The sequence below is a fragment of the Staurois parvus genome, unplaced genomic scaffold, assembly GCF_062004578.1.
Source record: "Staurois parvus isolate SC_StPar_1 unplaced genomic scaffold, SC_StPar_1.0 ptg002548l, whole genome shotgun sequence".
Taxonomy (NCBI): domain Eukaryota; kingdom Metazoa; phylum Chordata; class Amphibia; order Anura; family Ranidae; genus Staurois; species Staurois parvus.
The window spans coordinates 364,218-382,551 of NW_028320344.1; the positions used below are offsets into that span (position 1 = coordinate 364,218).

An 18,334-nucleotide genomic window follows, 5' to 3' on the forward strand; every position below is an offset into this window, starting at 1 on the left:
ATAGAGCACCCTGCAATCACTGTACTGGCCACTTCCATGCCCACCTTTGCCCGTAGGATCTGTGCACAATCTGACCCGCTCATACCATAGCTGAACTGGTTTTATCCAAACATTCGAGCAAATCCTCTCGGATTGACTCGATAGTCCGGGAGCTCAGCCAGAATAGTGCGGATCTCTGCCGGGGTGAAGGGGACATGCCAAACTACCCGTTCCCCTAAAGTCCGTTCCCCCTGTGCATTGGGAGGACCTTCAAATTGCTGCACTCTGACTGGATAGGCCTCGGTCCGGGAAGAGTGCAAGGGCTGACCCAGCATCATCGGTGGGCTTAGATTAACCACCTCGCTTACTGCACCTTCAGGTTTGAGGTCCCTCAGATCAGGGTATAGCTGGGGGGCAGGGGTCTGATCAGTGGTTCGTAGCGCTTTGATGCAATTCGCCCTGTTTCTTAACCGGGTGTCTATTCCCCTTGATTCACAGATAGTCTGCAAATCGGTTGTTGAGAAGACTTCATAGTTGGAAACAGAAGGAGCTGGGGTGAAGCAGGGAAAAGGGAGAGGTAGAGGCTGAGGCTGAGGCATAGATACAGAAGACACAGAAGGTACATCAAGAGTGACGTCACTAACAGAAGAGACAGGTGCAGTTATACTTATCTCAGCCACTGTTGGTTGTTCGGGAACCCCAGCAGACCCTGATCCTGCCTGCCTTAGTAGAGTCAGCCCTGAAAGAGCTTCCTTCACCTCTGACACCGGATCCTCCTGTTTTATTCCCTCTGGAGGCCAGGTATACATCACCTGGTTCTTCCGGACAGACACCAGTTTATGTATGCCCTGCTTCCCTAATCGGATTGACCTGTGAAGCCATAGCTGTGCGATCTCTAGTTCTGACACCTGCATCCGTGGTTCAAATTCAGAGATTAATTTTTCCCACCTCCATGCGTCAAATGTACCTTCCCGGGGAATTTCCCATCTGGTACCCTTCGACCATTTATTCCACCTTTTGAGGGGTTCTGTAGACTTCCCCCCCAAACTCACCTTCATCAGTTGTGCAGCTGTCCTTACCCTGAAGAGGGCTGGTTCCCCCTCTCTCTTCATGGACTGACTACTGCCCATCGTGACTAGTCACTGGTATATATCCCGCGTCCGGGTACCTGTTTACCCCCTGGAGCACTCGGTGGGATCCTACCGAGAGGCCTGATTCCACCACTTTCCCAGCACAGCGTAATTTATGTGATACTTACTCCTATCAGCACCGCTAAACGATCTGCGCTACACACGCAATCTTCGCTGCAATCACCTAAAACCGTTTACACAAAAAGTCTGCTGGACGTAAAACACGCGACACAGCAGCTTAAAACAAACCTGCTTTACAATAAGGAACTACTTTTAACAGGAAAAACACAAGAAAAACATAATCACTATACAAGAAATCTATGTGCAAAAACCCAGACTTCACCGCGCTCACTAAATGTGGAACACGTGAGGGAAAAACTCGCTTAACACACTTTAAATTGGCTGGCAATACGCAAATTTAAAGCTAAAAGCAAACAACTTAAACTGTAAAAATTTGGATTAAAAACACAATATGGGTCAAATGCATATAGGAAACTGCATACACATTGCATAGAGATTACTGCACATGTGGTACTCAACAAAATGGCCACCAAACAAAAGGCGCACATGTGGTTAGTCAAGAAAATGACCCCCCACGGAGGAGCACATGGTAGACACTAGAATGGCCCCCCACAGGGAAGCACATGGTAGAAACTAGCCTCAAAATTGCCTCTAACCTCTTCCATAAAACAGACTTTTGGACAGAACATACACTGGACAATTACACAACAATATACAGCACACATACAACACAATTTGGCACGATCACAGAACAGACATAAAACACCAACATATCACACTAACATGCACATGTAACAGAAAGGACCCCCTGCTGCATGCTTGCTGGGAGCAGTAGTACCACAAAACATTGTACAGACTACATACACACAGAGATCTTACAGCAGTTAACAATTAACCTAAACCTTTCAGCACTGTAATAATTACCTCACGTGGAGGGGGGGGGGGTAGAGCAATCACCACAGTACCTACAACCCGCAAATGCTTACCTAACACTATGCAACAACTTTTACCCGCTAAAATATATACCCGTTTAATTTTTGGTTGGAAGATTTTTTTAACTTGACCAAATCCAGCCAACCAAACCCACCCCTCTGCTGCTCTCCGCAGAGACAAAGCCTCGTCTTTCACCCACAAATCAAGAGTTTAGGACAAAAAACTAGGTCCTTGCTAAGCGGTAATTCTTGTTAGCTAACCGAGAGCGAAATCAGCCACACGAACACGCAAAAAGCGATCCTCTTAATGGCAGAGAGACCTGAAATGTTCCGGCATACTTTTTGCTAGTTCATGATGGCTCATTCCCCCCTCGTGCTTGGTTAGCTATCCCAGAATACGCGTTAGTATCCACCAGGCTCGCCAAACTGTCTTGGAAATTCGCTTTAACGAATTTCTCCTTACCGTGAGTACTCGCAGTTGGATGCGCAGAAATCCCCCATAAAGCTGTGCGAATCTCGCTTACCACGACTGCAGCTAAACTACACGATTCCTGCCCATCCAACTGGGTTAGCTTCTGTTGAGATGTGGGGGGTGGAGCTCCCTATACCTGGAAATGATCACACGACACTCTCAGGTTGCTGTTGGAATTCACATAGAGGAAGTTTTCATTCTCCCCTTTGGTTTTATTACAAGCATACACACGCCCCCCACATGAATAATGTCAAACCCCTCCCACAGAACAATGCAATGGGGAGTGCCTATACACAGGATGTACATTCCGATTGGAGCATAGCCTTTCCTATTATCTATCACTGGTCCTCCCCCATGAGCCTTCTGAGGTCAGCAGACTTCCTCCCCTTCCCCCCATGAGCCTTCTGAGGTCAGCAGACTTCCTCCCCTTCCCCCCATGAGCCTTCTGAGGTCAGCAGACTTCCTCCCATTCCCCCCATGAGCCCTCTATGGAGAGCATATTTCCCAGCTCCTAGCAGTATGTCCATTCCCTGTACAAGCATCCCCTAGGAACACCAGTCTGTACCTGGATGGGCCCGATACGATCTTTATTAAAACACATCCATCCAGATACAGTTCAGGTTGGTAATGGGTTGTAAGATATACATGAGCCTACACGTGGAGTTCACACCGCTTGGCGCCTTGCGGTACGGAGTCCATGTGGTACTATGCTGCTGATATGTGGATACAGGCCCGCGGCCTACCGCCGGCGGCATTCGCATGGAATGGTGGTATACACGCCGGTCTATAAGCGCAGATCTGCCATCTCATCCATTACCAAGCTGAGTACTGTAATACATACAATGTACATGGCATGGCCCAATTGCAGCCTTCAGAGCTTTAATTATACACACCAGAGACATATGAATAACACGAATATATGACACATTTAAAGTTCAACCAACAATACAAAATTTCCATGACAATGGGCCCCCTGGAGGATGGGGCAGAGTCATCATTGTGACCCCTGATGTTTCATCAGTGGTTGGGAGGCGGGGTAAAAACATGGGATTTTACCACCCCCCACTAGGGTTGCCACCTCATCTCTTTAACTCAGAACACATTAATTACACGGGTTCTGAGGATAATTGAATGCAGATAAGGCACTAAGTGAGTTTAATTACCACCTTAAGCAGCCACAGAACCCGTGTAATTAAGATGTGTTCGGTTTTAAAGGGATGAGTTGGCAACCCTAATGGGGGGGGGTAAAACCCCAACTGTACACAAACCCTTGCTGTCCTGAGCCCCCTATAAAACTGCTCTCACACTGATGTGCTACTGTTTCCCCGCTCCATGGATGCAGCGCAGTGCGCCTGCGGCTTTCCAGTGGGTTTGCTGCACTTTGCCATAGACTTCTATTATATCCTGAGGGTGTGCTGCACTCACTGAAACCGAAACTCCTACACTGAGGCTGCATTCACACTGGAAGCTCCAAAAACGCTCAAACTTAAAAGATGAATTGTTCTCTATGGTGCCTGTTCACACCCGATCACACCAAACAGACACCATAGAGAACAATTGATGTTTTTGGAGCTTCGAGCTACAAATTGCTGAAGTGAGAATCCAGCCTCAGGGGGTCACCAGACTTCTATTGCTCAGTGCAGCTAACCCGCAGGAAAGCCAAAGGTGCACTGCGCTGCACCCGCGGAACAATGTGGAAGCAGCCTGACAGTTGTTAGCCCTTTTATAGGTGCAATTATGGCCATTGCAAACGCACAGTGTATGTGTTGTCTAATGCACTGCTCTTCTTTTCCTCTTCCAGCTTCTGATGGCTCTGCAGGCATCTAGAGAGGTCCCAGGGAAGTGCAGTAGGAATCACTCCACTTGGAACAGGAGCCGGCGCTACAGAGGAAATATCGGCTTATGTGCCTATACTGCTGCCTGCTTCCTCTGCTGCTTCCTCTGCTGCTGCCTGCTTCCTCTGCTGCTGCCTGCTTCCTCTGCTGCTGCCTGCTTCCTCTGCTGCTGGCACTGTTTCAATGTACTCTGATGCTCTGGTGGGTCGGCAAGCCCAGATCATAATCAGTGGGTTGCCCACACCGGGCATTAGACATGAGCACACAGGAAATGTTCATTTCAGACGCATTTGTCTGGTTATACTCCTTATGTTGAACAGGTTTGTTTTTGGAATTCGTTTTGTATCTTCGGCATTTGTTTTGTATATTCGTTGTTCTGGGCGGATTCAAAAACTATATTGAAACTATTTGAATGTGTTTGATAACATAACCATTGATTCGGATGGTGAAGACTAGCTGGTAGTATCTCCATGTGATGGGATGACGCCGTCTTCCGAAGAACACCAATAAAATTCAGAAACGATCTCTTCTGTGAGGACATTGTTTATATTTAATATAAAAGCTAATGGCCAGGGGGGTTATGGGAAAGCCTATGACAAGGAGATGGGCACAATATGGCCGAGGTAAAGGGCTGCCATCAGGTGGGTTGTTCTATCCTAGAAGAAGTGGGGGTTCTACTTGCACCTTTAAGTACCAATAATCAGCCAATCAGAAGCCCCCTTACACGCTAATCTTCGGATCTCTTGTATTTCTTCAGATAAACCCATTTTCTCTGGGTAACTTAGTGTTCAAATGTTCATTTCAAAGAATAAATATTCCTGACACAATGTTTCCACAGACTATTAAATATTCTTTGTTTTCCTCAGATAGGGAGATTCACCCCTTGATGCCGACAGTACACAGATATGTGGCCCCATGGAACTGGGCTTTTTTCCGTGGGGCCGCATATTTGCGTACTTGTGTTCTTACCGGGATCGCGCCCGATCGCGTGCCCGCAGCGAGGAGGGCGGAGTGTCAATGACAGCTTCGGAACTTGGACAGATGATTGGCAGGCAGGAGAACCCACCCCCAGTCATGTGATCACTGTGACAGCCAATCACAGTGAGCACATGAATGGGAAGCCTGTCAAACAGCTTCCTAGTATCTCTTTCTCTTCAGATCGTGAGGAGGAAGTGCTACAGTGAGATGTTCTCAGATCGTGAGGAGGAAGTGCTACAGTGAGATGGTTCTCAGATCGTGAGGAGGAAGTGCTGCAGTGAGATGGTTCTCAGATCGTGAGGAGGAAGTGCTACAGTGAGATGTTCTCAGATCGTGAGGAGGAAGTGCTGCAGTGAGATGTTCTCAGATCGTGAGGAGGAGGTGCTACAGTGAGATGTTCTCAGATCGTGAGGAGGAAGTGCTGCAGTGAGATGTTCTCAGATCTTTCTCTGAGGAAAAAGTAAAATATAATATAATCAGCCCAGAGTAGTTCCCAGATTAGGCTCTGATCATTCCTGTTAGTGACAGCTTCCCTCCAGGTCACCTGTCACCGTTGTCCCAGCGTTAGCGCCCCTGTTGGTCCCAGCGTTAGCGTCCCTGTTGGTCTCAGCGTCAGCGTCCCTGTTGGTCTCAGCGTCAGCGTCCCTGTTGGTCTCAGCGTCAGCATCCCTGTTGGTCTCAGCGTCAGCGTCCCTGTTGGTCTCAGCGTTAGCGTCCCTGTTGGTCTCAGCGTCAGCGTCCCTGTTGGTCTCAGCGTCAGCGTCCCTGTTGGTCCCAGCGTTAGCGTCCCTGTTGGTCTCAGCGTTAGCGCCCCTGTTGGTCCCAGCGTTAGCGTCCCTGTTGGTCTCAGCGTCAGCGTCCCTGTTGGTCTCAGCGTTAGCGTCCCTGTTGGTCTCAGCGTCAGCGTCCCTGTTGGTCTCAGCGTTAGCGTCCCTGTTGGTCTCAGCGTCAGCGTCCCTGTTGGTCTCAGCGTTAGCGTCCCTGTTGGTCTCAGCGTCAGCGTCCCTGTTGGTCTCAGCGTCAGCGTCCCTGTTGGTCTCAGCGTTAGCGTCCCTGTTGGTCTCAGCGTTAGCGTCCCTGTTGGTCTCAGCGTTAGCGTCCCTGTTGGTCTCAGCGTCAGCGTCCCTGTTGGTCCCAGCGTTAGCGCCCCTGTTGGTCCCAGCGTTAGCGTCCCTGTTGGTCCCAGCGTTAGCGCCCCTGTTGGTCTCAGCGTTAGCGATTCACTGGTTGATATCAGTGTTTTATAGTAAATAAACAATAATTATATATACACGGTTAGATTTAGTGCCCATAATGTCCATTTCTGTATGTTAGTATAACTAATACAAACAAATGTGTGTGAATCAGTGCTTTGGCCAGTATCAGTGCTGCTGTCAGTGCCGTTGATCCTGTCAGTGTTTTAAGAGAAAAGTTTTAGATTTCAGTCTTTTATATATGAATACTTTTGCATAGTTTGGGGCGTATATTTTTTTTCAATGGAAGAAGGCTGTATACTGCTGAAGAGGCGTATCCCTCCTATGCTCTGACAGTGAAGCTGAGTCAAGCTCAGAAGATGAGGATTTCATCTGTGACAGCAAAAGTGCCGCTTCAGGCAGCTCCTCCGACTCTGAAAGGCCGAGTACTAGCAGGCAGCAAGAGGATGCACAGGGGAGCCCCACATCAGTTGCTGCACAACAGTACACCCCTCAGCGGATGCCTGCGAGGTCTTTCACCCCTCAAATACCAACATTTACCGCCCCACCAGGCATAAGTGTCAATGTTGAACATTTTGACCCTGTGGGTTTCTTCAAGGTATTGATAAGTGATGAGCTCCTAGAGGATCTCATTGATCAAAGTCATCTTTATGCCGCCCAGTTTATGGCTCAACAGCCGACATCTTCTCACAGGAAGAGATGGGTGCCAACACACCTGACAGAATTCAGAATCGTACTGGGTGTGTTACTCATCATGGGCGCAGTCCGAAGGGCCACAATTCGGCAGTATTGGACCTCGAGCCCCATCCATGCCACACCATCTTTTCCTGCAGTTATTTCAGGAGACCTCTTTGAAGTATTGCTGCGATTTTTGCATTTTAATGATAATTTGCAGTGTCCCCCAAGCAGTGACGCCAGATATGACCGCCTGTTCAAAATGAGGCCCCTAATTTCTTTTCTTTCTGAAAAATTTTCAGCTGTTTATACCCCAGAAAAGAATATCTCCGTTGATGAATCCTTGCTGGGTTTTAAAGGCCGACTGCATTTTAAGCAGTACATGGCATCCAAACGCGCCCGGTATGGCATAAAAGTGTACAAATTGTGCGGAAGCACAACAGGGTATACATGTGATTAATGTATGAAGGACGGGACAGACAAGTCAACCCCCAGGGCTGCCCAAACAACCTTGGAGTCAATGGGGAACTTGTTTGGCAGCTGATCCAACCTCTGCTCCTCCAAGGCTACCATCTGTTGACAACAAGCAGTGGGCCACTTCTTAGAGCTCTGCATGCTGCTGGCACAGGACCATGTGGTACCATGCGCAAAAACCGCAAAGATTTTACACAGCAGCTGGTGAAACAACGTCTGCAGAGAGGCGCATCTCTCAGTTACTGTCAAGGTCCTACCTTTTCCCTGAGGTTATGTTACTCCATGTGCTGGCGTCCATCTTGGATTCTGCTGTGCATGGTGGGAATCCTTTTATGCCTTCAGGTCTCTGTGGTCCATCCCCCAGAGGGGCGTGGCTGATGACATATAAGTCTGTGGCCCGCACATGCTCTTTGCACTTGTGTCTTGTGTCTTCGTGTTGCTATTACTCTGTTCTGACTCTCGTGACTCTCCTGGTATCTGATTCGGCTTGTGACTCTCCTGGTATTCTGATTTGATCTGACCCTCTGTTGCTGAACCCGGCTCGTGACCTGTGATTCTCATCTGCTGTCCTGTACTGTTTTGTCCTGTTGTTGTTGACCCGGCTTGTCTGACTACTCTTTTGTCTCTTCCACCAGCTACACGCCATTGGCGGCGGCCATTACCGCAGCTGAGGTGCCTCGGGGGCCGCGACCTGGTTCCTGGCTGCGTCAAGTCCATCCCCACCATCAGGGGCCCTGGTGAAGGGCAGCCTGGGTCTTAGACTCCGCGCCCTGAGGGACTTCGGTCTGTGGGTGGTGGTTGTTGTCAGCCAGTGCGTTACATTGTTAGGCCTGCCTGTCCGTTCCTCGGCTCCTGCCCTGACAGTTACCAACAGGAGGAAATGATGGCTGTCAAATTCTCAGACAGAAAAGATGTCGATATGCTGACAACAATCCACCCAGAGGGCACAGTGACTGGAACAGAACGGGGGTCAGCTACACTGAAGGAAAAGCCACTGTGTATTATGGCATACAGCAAATACATGGCTGGAGGTGACCTCTCTGACCAGGTCTTGCAGCCCTACCTGGTGCTGAGGATACAAACGTCTGGTACAAAAAGGCTGCAATATACCTTACCCAGGTGGCTATGCACAATTCATTTGTCCTTTATAAAAAATCTGGTGGTCCTGACACCTTCCTGCAGTACCAGGAAAAAATGATAGAACACCTGATGTTTCAAGAAGAACCCAGACAACCAATAGAATCAGAGGATGTTAAGAGACAGAAAAACATTTCATGTGTCCTATCCTTCTCATTAACCACTTCCAGTCCGGACACTTTCCCCCCCTTCCAGTCCGGACACTTCCCCCCTTCCAGTCTGGACACTTTCACCCCCTTCCAGTCCGGACACTTTCACCCCCTTCCAGTCCGGACACTTTCCCCCCTTCCAGTCCGGACACTTTCCCCCCTTCCAGTCCGGACACTTTCCCCCCCTTCCAGTCCGGACACTTCCCCCCCCTTCCAGTCCGGACACTTTCCCCCCTTCCAGTGCGGACACTTTCCCCCCCTTCCAGTCCGGACACTTCCCCCCCCTTCCAGTGCGGACACTTTCCCCCCCTTCCAGTCCAGACACTTTCCCCCCTTCCAGTGCGGACACTTTCCCCCCCTTCCAGTCCGGACACTTTCACCCCCTTCCAGTGCGGACACTTTCCCCCCCTTCCAGTCCGGACACTTTCCCCCCCTTCCAGTCCAGACACTTTCCCCCCCTTCCAGTCAGGACACTTTCACCCCCTTCCAGTGCGGACACTTTCCCCCCCTTCCAGTCCGGACACTTCCCCCCCTTCCAGTCCGGACACTTCCCCCCCTTCCAGTCCGGACACTTTCCCCCCCTTCCTGTCCGGACACTTTTACCCCTTCCTGTCCGGACACTTTCCCCCCCTTCCTGTCCGGACACTTTTACCCCCTTCCCCCCCCCAGGGCAATTTTCAGCTTTCAGCGCTGTCACACTTTGAATGACAATTGCGCGGTCATGCAATACTGTACCCATATGAATTTTTTACCATTTTTTTGAGACAGATAAAGCTTTATTTTGGTGGTATTTATTCACCGCTGGGATTTTTATTTTTTTTACAATGTAAATGAAAAAGTCTAAAAATTTTGAAAAAAAGTGTTTTTTTTTTATAAAATTTTGCAAATAAATAATATTTCATCATAAATCTTGGCCAAAATTTATTCCGTTATTTTTTTAGTAAACAAAAAAAATCCAAATTAGTTTATAACCAAAAAATATAATTTTTAAACATTTTTTTTTACATTTTTATTTTATTTTTTTTATATTTTTATTTTTTATTTATTTATTTTTTTTTACATACTGTCACCCTAGCAGTGTGGGGTCACCATGGTGACACTGTAGTACTTGTGGGGGGGTGATGAAATTTTTTTTTTTTTTTTACACTGATTGCTTTTACACCCATATAGGGTGTAAAAGCAATCATTTCTCTTTCTCTCTGTCTGCATTCTTGCACTCATTGAGAACTACTGAGTGAGCTGTGATTGGTCACAGCTTGTCACATGGTACAAGGCTGTTGTGAATAGCCCTGTACCATGTGATCTCTGTGTTCATTCACAGATTTCACACGTAGTAAGCAATGATGTCACAAGTGACATCTTGCTTACTACTTTGCATGTGATCACTGATTCGTCAATCAGTGATCACATGATCGGGAGCTCACACAGACGATCGGTGTTTCAGTGTCCGGAGGACACAGCGGGCACCGGATCGCGGTGCTGCAGGCTCCCAGGGAGCGCGCACAGCTAGAAAAGGCGGGTGCCGTTTAGGAACGTCAACCCGCCCCTGGACTGCCACCGTCCTGCCGTCTATAAACAGCAGGCGGACGGCAAGAGGTTAACCAACAAATACCCTCGGAAGACGTGTCGTGTGCAGCAAAAAAGGGAAAAGAAGTGATACTCGTTACCACTGTCCAAGATGCCCTTCCAATCCCGGCCTGTGCACCCACCCTCGTCATGAAATGTACCAATCTATCCTGCATTGAACACCAGAAATACCAGGAGGGAAGGTTAACGATCGCCTTATCTCTTCCCTCCTATTAAATAGCGCCAATCATTTATCAGTATTTTACGCATATTTTTAAGTTAGCCCTTAAAGGATAAATTCACCCTCACAAAAAAAAAAAAAAAAGGCACATTTTTTTGCAGGTAAAAAAATATGCATTCACTTTTTTTTCGTTAGGAGCCTGTAAATCGTGGCACCCATGGCCAGCAGATCGGGGGTGTAATGGTCCTACGGACTTGTCTGTGTTGCTGTCTGCCGAACCTCTGATATGGGCAGTTAGTTACACAATGACAGGAAACATCAATGAACTATCTAGAGATCTCAACAGTGCCCTGGTAGTCCATTGATGACTACAAGCCGACAGCCACAAAGGCCGCTGGTACTTGTAGTTTTCACATTCGATCACATTAGATTGGGACAGCGAGTGGGGGATCGTCACCCCCCCACTCACTGTCACAGAAACGGGAGATCGGGGGGGTGTGGGGGCAGATGTAACATGTTACACCCATATGGAGGGTGTAACATGTAACATGTTAAAAAAGGTGAACTTATCCTTCAAAAATAATATCACGCTGCAGAGTGTCTGTAATATATATATTGAAGTTTTTTATTGTATTATTTTTGTTATATTATGTGATGACGACATTGGCACATGCGCACTGACCCGACGTCCATGGGAAATGGGACATTCACTTTTTATTACAATTTTTTTTTTTTTTTTTTTATATAATTTTTATAAACTTTTTACATGAAACATTTTTTATGCCCTATATTTGTCTATATCATACTGGTTCCAGTATTTGAGAGATGGACCAGCGTTACGTACTTTTATTACAGTGTCCATTATAGACATCCAGGTGATGAACCTATTTATCTATCATCTCCGAACACTAGATGGTGCTGTAGATTTTCCCCATATAAGTTCAGTAATTGTTTCCCATCGAGTTCTTTCCCATTAGAATTGTACAGACATCTAATCTGTCTAAATGGGTTTATTATGTCCAAAATAGGTTCCAGTGTGTCCTTTCACTAATGACATAGGACGCTGTAGCAGTTCCTTACCTATATTTAATAACCCACCCCCATTGATGGATATACAGACATTTAGTCTGCTTCCTCACACGATATGACCAAGGCAAAATGGCGCCCGTAACCCCCGCGCATGCGCAGTTCGCTCTGCGCTATTCCAAAATGGCCACGGTCCACTGCGCATGTGCCGATTTGTTCATAAATACGAACGTCGCACGGCGCGGCGTGATTGGCAACCCCCCTCTGAAGACGTGCTGGAGCACGATACGCGTCAGGAGGAGCCACACCACGCCGTGACGTCACGCCGCCGGAGCAACGTGGAGCTCCGGCGGCCATTATTTACTACCAGCTGGTCAGTCCTCTTACAGACTACTGTCTGCAACGTTTTACACAATTTATGTGATGCACCTTTTGAATAAAAGTCTTTAATTAACCTACTACACTATGGGAGTGTCCTTGTTGTCCCCTGGGGGAGTATTCTAGCCTGCAGATCCACTACTAGGACGGATCACCACCTACCACCCAGGCCATTTGGAGTGACAGCACCCACTAGGACCATATAGGTATATCTGAGTGAGAAGGACTGCTCAGAAGGAGGACCTCCTACCACCTGACATCAGGATAATTACATACAAGGCGCATTTAATATGCGCGTCCGGTGAGTGCGCATTTCATTACCACCTCTACCTGGACAACGAAGTCACCTTTATTATCCATACATATTTATGGGACTATTTCTATCCTTTATTGGGATATAATTTGATTTATTGTATTTTATCCATTCACTTTATTGGTTGCGAGCGCTGCACTTGTCACATACATTATATATTGAAGTGTTGCATTCAGAGAGGGCAATTAATCCAAATCGAATGATCAAACTATTGTTTTTGGATCCCACTATGGTCAAAAACAACATATATTGCGCACATATATAGTATCCCCATGCACGTCAGAAAAAAGGAGAATTTATTTTGGGTTGATTTTTGCTGGTAGGTCATAGTAATGGCACAAAATATACAGCTAAATTAAAACATTTGTCAAAAAAAAAAAATATTTTATTTTTTTTCCCACCAAATCAAAAAGATTTCCTTCAAAAAGAGAGGGTCAAACCCCAGGCTGCACCCCTATATAAATATCTTAGGGGGTCTGGATTGCAAAGTGGAGTGATTTGGGGGGTAATTCTGTTTTTTGGATACCATAAAGTGTCTGCAATAAATGCATGGTGCCTGAAACCTAAACTTGAATGAAATGCCCTCTCAAAGGTACACTATTGATTCTGAGCCCCACTACAGGTACATAAAATATATAATGCACACATATGTAGTATCCCCATGCACATAAAAAGTGGGAGAAATTATTTTGGGTTGATTTTTGGTGGTAGGTTATAGTAAAAGCACAAAATATACAGATAAATTGAAACATTTTTGGAAAAAATTTTGATTTTTGTTTTTCTCTACCAAATTAAAAATCATTCCTACAAAAACAGAGAGGCTAAAAACCCAAGATTTACCCCTAAAAAAATACGACAGGGGGTCATGATTTCAAGATGGAGTGATTTGAGGGGTAATTCCATTATTTGGATACAACAAATTGTCTGTAATGAATGCATGGTACCTGAAAAGTGAACTTGGATTAATTGCCCTCCTAAGGGCAAAATGTGCACTATGGTTTTTGGGCCCAATAATGAGTACAAACAACATATAACACACACATATTTGGCATATGTATTCACAGCAGGAATAGAAGAAGTTATTTTGGGTTGTTTTTTGGTGGTGGGTCATAGTAGCAGCAAGAAATCTATAGTTAAAATGGAAAAACTGAATTTTTTTTTACCATTTTGAGCCAGTTTTCCTTTTATGATAAAACAAGATGTATAAATTATCCATTAACATTTACCACCAAAAGAAAGCCCAATGTGTCCTGAAGAAAACGAGGCAGAATCCACTTGGATACACTCTGACGTTGCAAAGATATGTACAGTTTAACTAACACGTCAAAATTGCAAAACTGTATTCAGGCATTAAGGTTTGTTTTACCCTGAGGCATGAAGGGGTTAATGTCAGGAATCCCCCCATGTGCTGTATGTGCTCCTCCGTGTAAGGATTCCTATGTCTGCGAGTCTCAGCCCCTCCCTGTAGGATCGTACACAACGGGTCACACTGGTTACTTTCACTTTCGTTTCTGTCTTCTGCTCTCAGCGATGGCGTCTTCTGATCTGAGGAAGGAGCTGGAATGTTCCGTCTGTCTGAACATTTATACAGATCCTGTAACCCTGAGATGTGGACACAACTTCTGCCGGGACTGTATTGGCCGTGTGTTGGATACACAGGAGGGGTCTGGAGGTTATTCCTGTCCTGAATGCAGAGAAGAGTTCCAGGAATGTCCTGCACTGAGGAGGAACATAACACTACGTAACATAGTGGAGAACTTCCGGTCTACCCATCCAGAGCAGGAGGAGTCCGGGGTCTTCTGTACTTACTGTATTCACACTCCTGTACCGGCTGTGAAATCCTGTCTGCTGTGTGAAGCTTCTCTGTGTGACAACCACCTGAGAGTCCACAGCAAGTCACCAGAACACGTCCTATGTGACCCCACCACTTCCCTGAAGGACAGGAGATGCTCCATCCATAAGAAGATCTTGGAGTATTACTGCACCGAGGACTCCACCTGTATCTGTGTGTCCTGCAGGCTGGATGGAGAACATCGGGGACACCAGGTGGAGACTCTGGAGGAGGCCTCTGAGATGAAGAAGAAGAAACTGAGGAATGTTCTGCAGAAACTGATGACAGAGAGAGAGGAGATGGAGAAAAGAGTCCAGAGTCTGCAGGAACGCAGGAGGAAAGTACAAGGAAAAGCAGATGATGAAACCAAGAGAGTCACTGCCCTGTTCAGAGACCTCAGGAGACGTCTGGAAGACCTGGAGAAGAGAGTCCTGAGGGACATCTCCGGGTGGGCAGAGCGGGTCTCCCGTCCCATGTTGGATTATATTCGGGATCTGGAAATAAAGAAGGAGGAGCTGTCCAGGAAGATGAGGGACATTGAGAAGCTGTGTAACATGACGGATCCACTGACTGTCCTACAGGAATCAGACACAGGTGACTTGTGTGATACTGAGGATGGAGATGATGAGGGCAGAGAGAGACATGAGAACCTCCTCCATGATGGAGGGGATGGGGATGTGGGGGGGATCTCACACACATTACACACGGGTTTATCTGATATCATGTCTGGGGTCAATGTACAGAAATGTACAGGCACACATGTCTCTCCACATTCTACTACAAAGGGCAAAGGTCCCATCAATGGTCCACCATCCAGGCCAGATCCCCAACCCTCCCTCACTGGAGGACCAAATATTGGGGCTGTAAAGGAAACACGGGGGGTGTCGGGGGTTACAGACATATTACTGGATGTGAGGACAGCTGGTAATCTTCTACATATATCAGATGACGGGAAAACTGCTTCCTGGTCATCACATCAGAATCGGCCAGAAACACCAGAGAGGTTCCAGGGTCCTCAGGTGATGAGCAGTCAGAGCTTCTCCTCCGGGAGACATTACTGGGACGTGGATATCGGGGGGTCACGGTTATGGAGAGTCGGGATGTGTTACCCCAATATAGACAGGAGAGGAGATCAGTCAGTGATTGGATATAATAAGAAGTCCTGGGGGTTGGAGAGGTTGGGGGGTAATCAGTACTCAGTGATACATGACAGTAATGAGACCCGATTCCCCGGCGGTGTCTCCAGTACCAGAGTCAGGATAGATCTGGATTATGAGGCCGGGCGGATCTCCTTCTATGATCTGTGTGACCCGATCCGACACCTCCACACCTTCACCACCACCTTCACTCAGCCCCTCCATGTCGGGGTATGGGTATGGGGAGGTTGTATAAAGATATGTGGGAGGAGTCAGAAGTGAGAGATCCGCCCAGAGACATCACAAGGGGGATGATGTGATTGGTGATTGGTGCAATACTCAGCCAATAGGAGGAAGGGCAGGAAACAGGAGTGATTTGTGGAGAAAGCTGCAGGTTCCGGGGCCGTCATCTTCATCCTAAACCTCACTTCACTCCCTAGTGTGTCACTGACCAGGAACAAGCATGCAGGAGGTCCGAGTGTTCCGCCTTCACTGGATGCATGCTTGTGACTGTTATTTTTGACAGTGGCAATAAAATGACAGCTGAAAAAATGAGGGTTTTATGACAATTAAAAAATGACAGATTTATTGGAAGTTTCCAAATGACAGTTATTTTTATTAAGTTGAAAAATGACAGGTTTTTTGACAGTTGAAAATGAGTATTTTTTTGGTCATTTAACCCCTTTGCGCCGGCCGCACGCAGATGTGCGGCCTCCCGGCGTCTGGGCCTAGACGCCGAGCGGCCGCACATTTGCGTCCATGGAACTAAATACATATGTGCTGAGAGCGCGCGCCCTGCGCGCTCCCCGCACACATGTGTAGTACTCACGGAAAGGTCCCGCTCCGCTCTTTCGAACGGGACCTTTCCCGATCATGTGACCGCCGTGACGCGTCATCACGGCGGTCACATGATTCCTAAACCACACCCCCACCGCCCCGCCTCCCGACGTCAGAATCTCTTAAAGGGCCGGGAGGCGTCGGCGGGAAGGGGTTAAAAAATGACAGTTATATTTTCAGTTTAAAATTAGTTATTTTTTACAGTTGAAAAGTGACAGTTATATTTGACAGTGGCAAAAAATGGCAATTTAAAAATTATGGTTTTATTGACAGTTTAAAAATGACAGTTAATATTTGTTGATAAAAAGGAGCTATTTTTTACAGGTGAAAAATGACAGATATTTTGTCAGTTGATAATTATTTTTGACACTTGAAAAATTAGTTCTTTTTTTGACACTTGAAAAATAACAGGCAAAATATGTGTTATTTTTGACAATTAAAAATTAGGGTTTTTTTTGTCTGTTGAAATATAAGAATTATTTTTTGTCAGTTGAAAATTGACAAAAAAAATTTGACATTTGCAAAAAAATGATAATTGAAAAATTAGGTTTTTTTTGACATTTTAAAAATGACTTTTTTGTCAGTTAAAATTTTATTTTTGAAAACCAACAGTTATATTTGAGAGTAGGACAATTAGTTATTTTTGAAAGTTCAAAAAATGGCAATTGAAAAACAAGGGTTTTTTTGACAGTAGAAAAATTTGTTGTAAAAAAGTCAAAAATAATTGTCATTTTTCAACAGACAAAAAATAACTAATTTGTTTAAAATTACAAATAAAACATCATTTTTAGATGTCAAAAATAACTGACAAAAAAATGCATTTTTCTACTGTCAAAATTAAATGTAATTTTTCAATTGACAAAAAAAACCCTCTTTTTAAATGTGATTTTTTTTTTTTTTTACTGTCAAAAATTATCTGCATTTTTTTGCCAGTGTAAAATACTGTCATTTTTCAACTGTCAAATATAACTGACATTTTTTGACTGTTAAAAAAAATAGATGACTTTTTTCAACTGTAAGTAAACCCTAATGTTTACGACAAAAAATAACTGTCATTTTTCAACATTAAAAAAAACCCTCATTTTTCAATTACCATTTTTTTCCACGGTCAAAAATTACCTCTCATTTCTTTTGCTACTGTAAAAAAATTAACTGTCATTTTCAACGGTCGAAAAAAAAACCTTTTTTTAAATGTGATTTTTTTTTTTTCACTGTCAAAAATGATCTGCATTTTATTTCCACTGTAAATAAAATTTCCAACTGTCAAATATAACTGTCGTTTATCAACTGTTAAATGTAACGTTTCAATTGTAAAAAAAAAAAAAACATTTAACAACAAAAAATAACATTTTTCAACTGTCATTTTTTCCACTGTCAAAAATTACCTGTCATTTTTTTGCCACTGTAAAAAAAAATTAACTGTCATTATCAATTGTCGAAAAAAACTCCTCATTTTTCGACTGTCATTTTATTGCCACTGACAAAAAAAATATTTTTTTTGCAAAAATAAAAATATAACTGTAATTTTTCAACTTTAAAAAATGTTTTTTTTACAACAAGAAATAGCTGTAATTTTTCAACTGTCAAACACACTCATTTTTCAATTGCCATTTTTTTCCACTGTAAAAAAATAACTGTCATTTTCAAATGTCAAATATAACAAATTTTTCAACTGACAATTTTTTTTTCTTTTAATGACAACAAAAACATTTTTTTTAACTGTCATTTTAGCCAGTCATTTTTTTTTTTTTTTACTGACAAAAAAACCCTAATTTTTCTACTGTCAAAAATAAATTTGTTTTTAACTGACAAAAAAATAACTCTGTAAGAAAAAAATAGTTTTTTTAGTTGAAAAAGTACAATCATTTTTCAACTGTTAAAAAACCCTCTTTATTACATGTGATTTTTCTTTCACTGTCAAAAATTATCTGCATTTTATTGCCACTAAAAAAAAAACTGTCTTTTTTCAACTGTCAAAAAACCCTCATTTTTCAAATATACACTAATTTTCTGTCAAATATAACTGTCGTTTTTCAACTGTTAAATGTCATTTTTCAACTGTAAAAAAAAAAAAAAAAATTTGACAAAAAA

The 18,334-nt window shown here is 44.7% G+C and overlaps 1 protein-coding gene across 1 annotated transcript; it reads left to right on the top strand.

Annotated features, from left to right (window-relative positions):
• The first annotated feature begins 13,969 nt into the window (after positions 1–13,969).
• Positions 13,970–17,936, top strand: LOC149430658 (E3 ubiquitin/ISG15 ligase TRIM25-like). Its single transcript, XM_089666130.1, has 2 exons — positions 13,970–15,845; positions 15,876–17,936. Exon 1 carries the CDS (start codon positions 13,970–13,972, stop codon positions 15,686–15,688), a length of 1,719 nt encoding a protein of 572 aa, XP_089522256.1. The 3' UTR covers positions 15,689–15,845; positions 15,876–17,936.
• Positions 17,937–18,334: the final 398 nt, after the last annotated feature.

Excerpts from the sequence above, each read along its gene's own strand:
- LOC149430658 (XM_089666130.1), top strand. The coding sequence starts at position 13,970 with ATGGCGTCTTCTGATCTGAGGAAGGAGCTGGAATGTTCCGTCTGTCTG.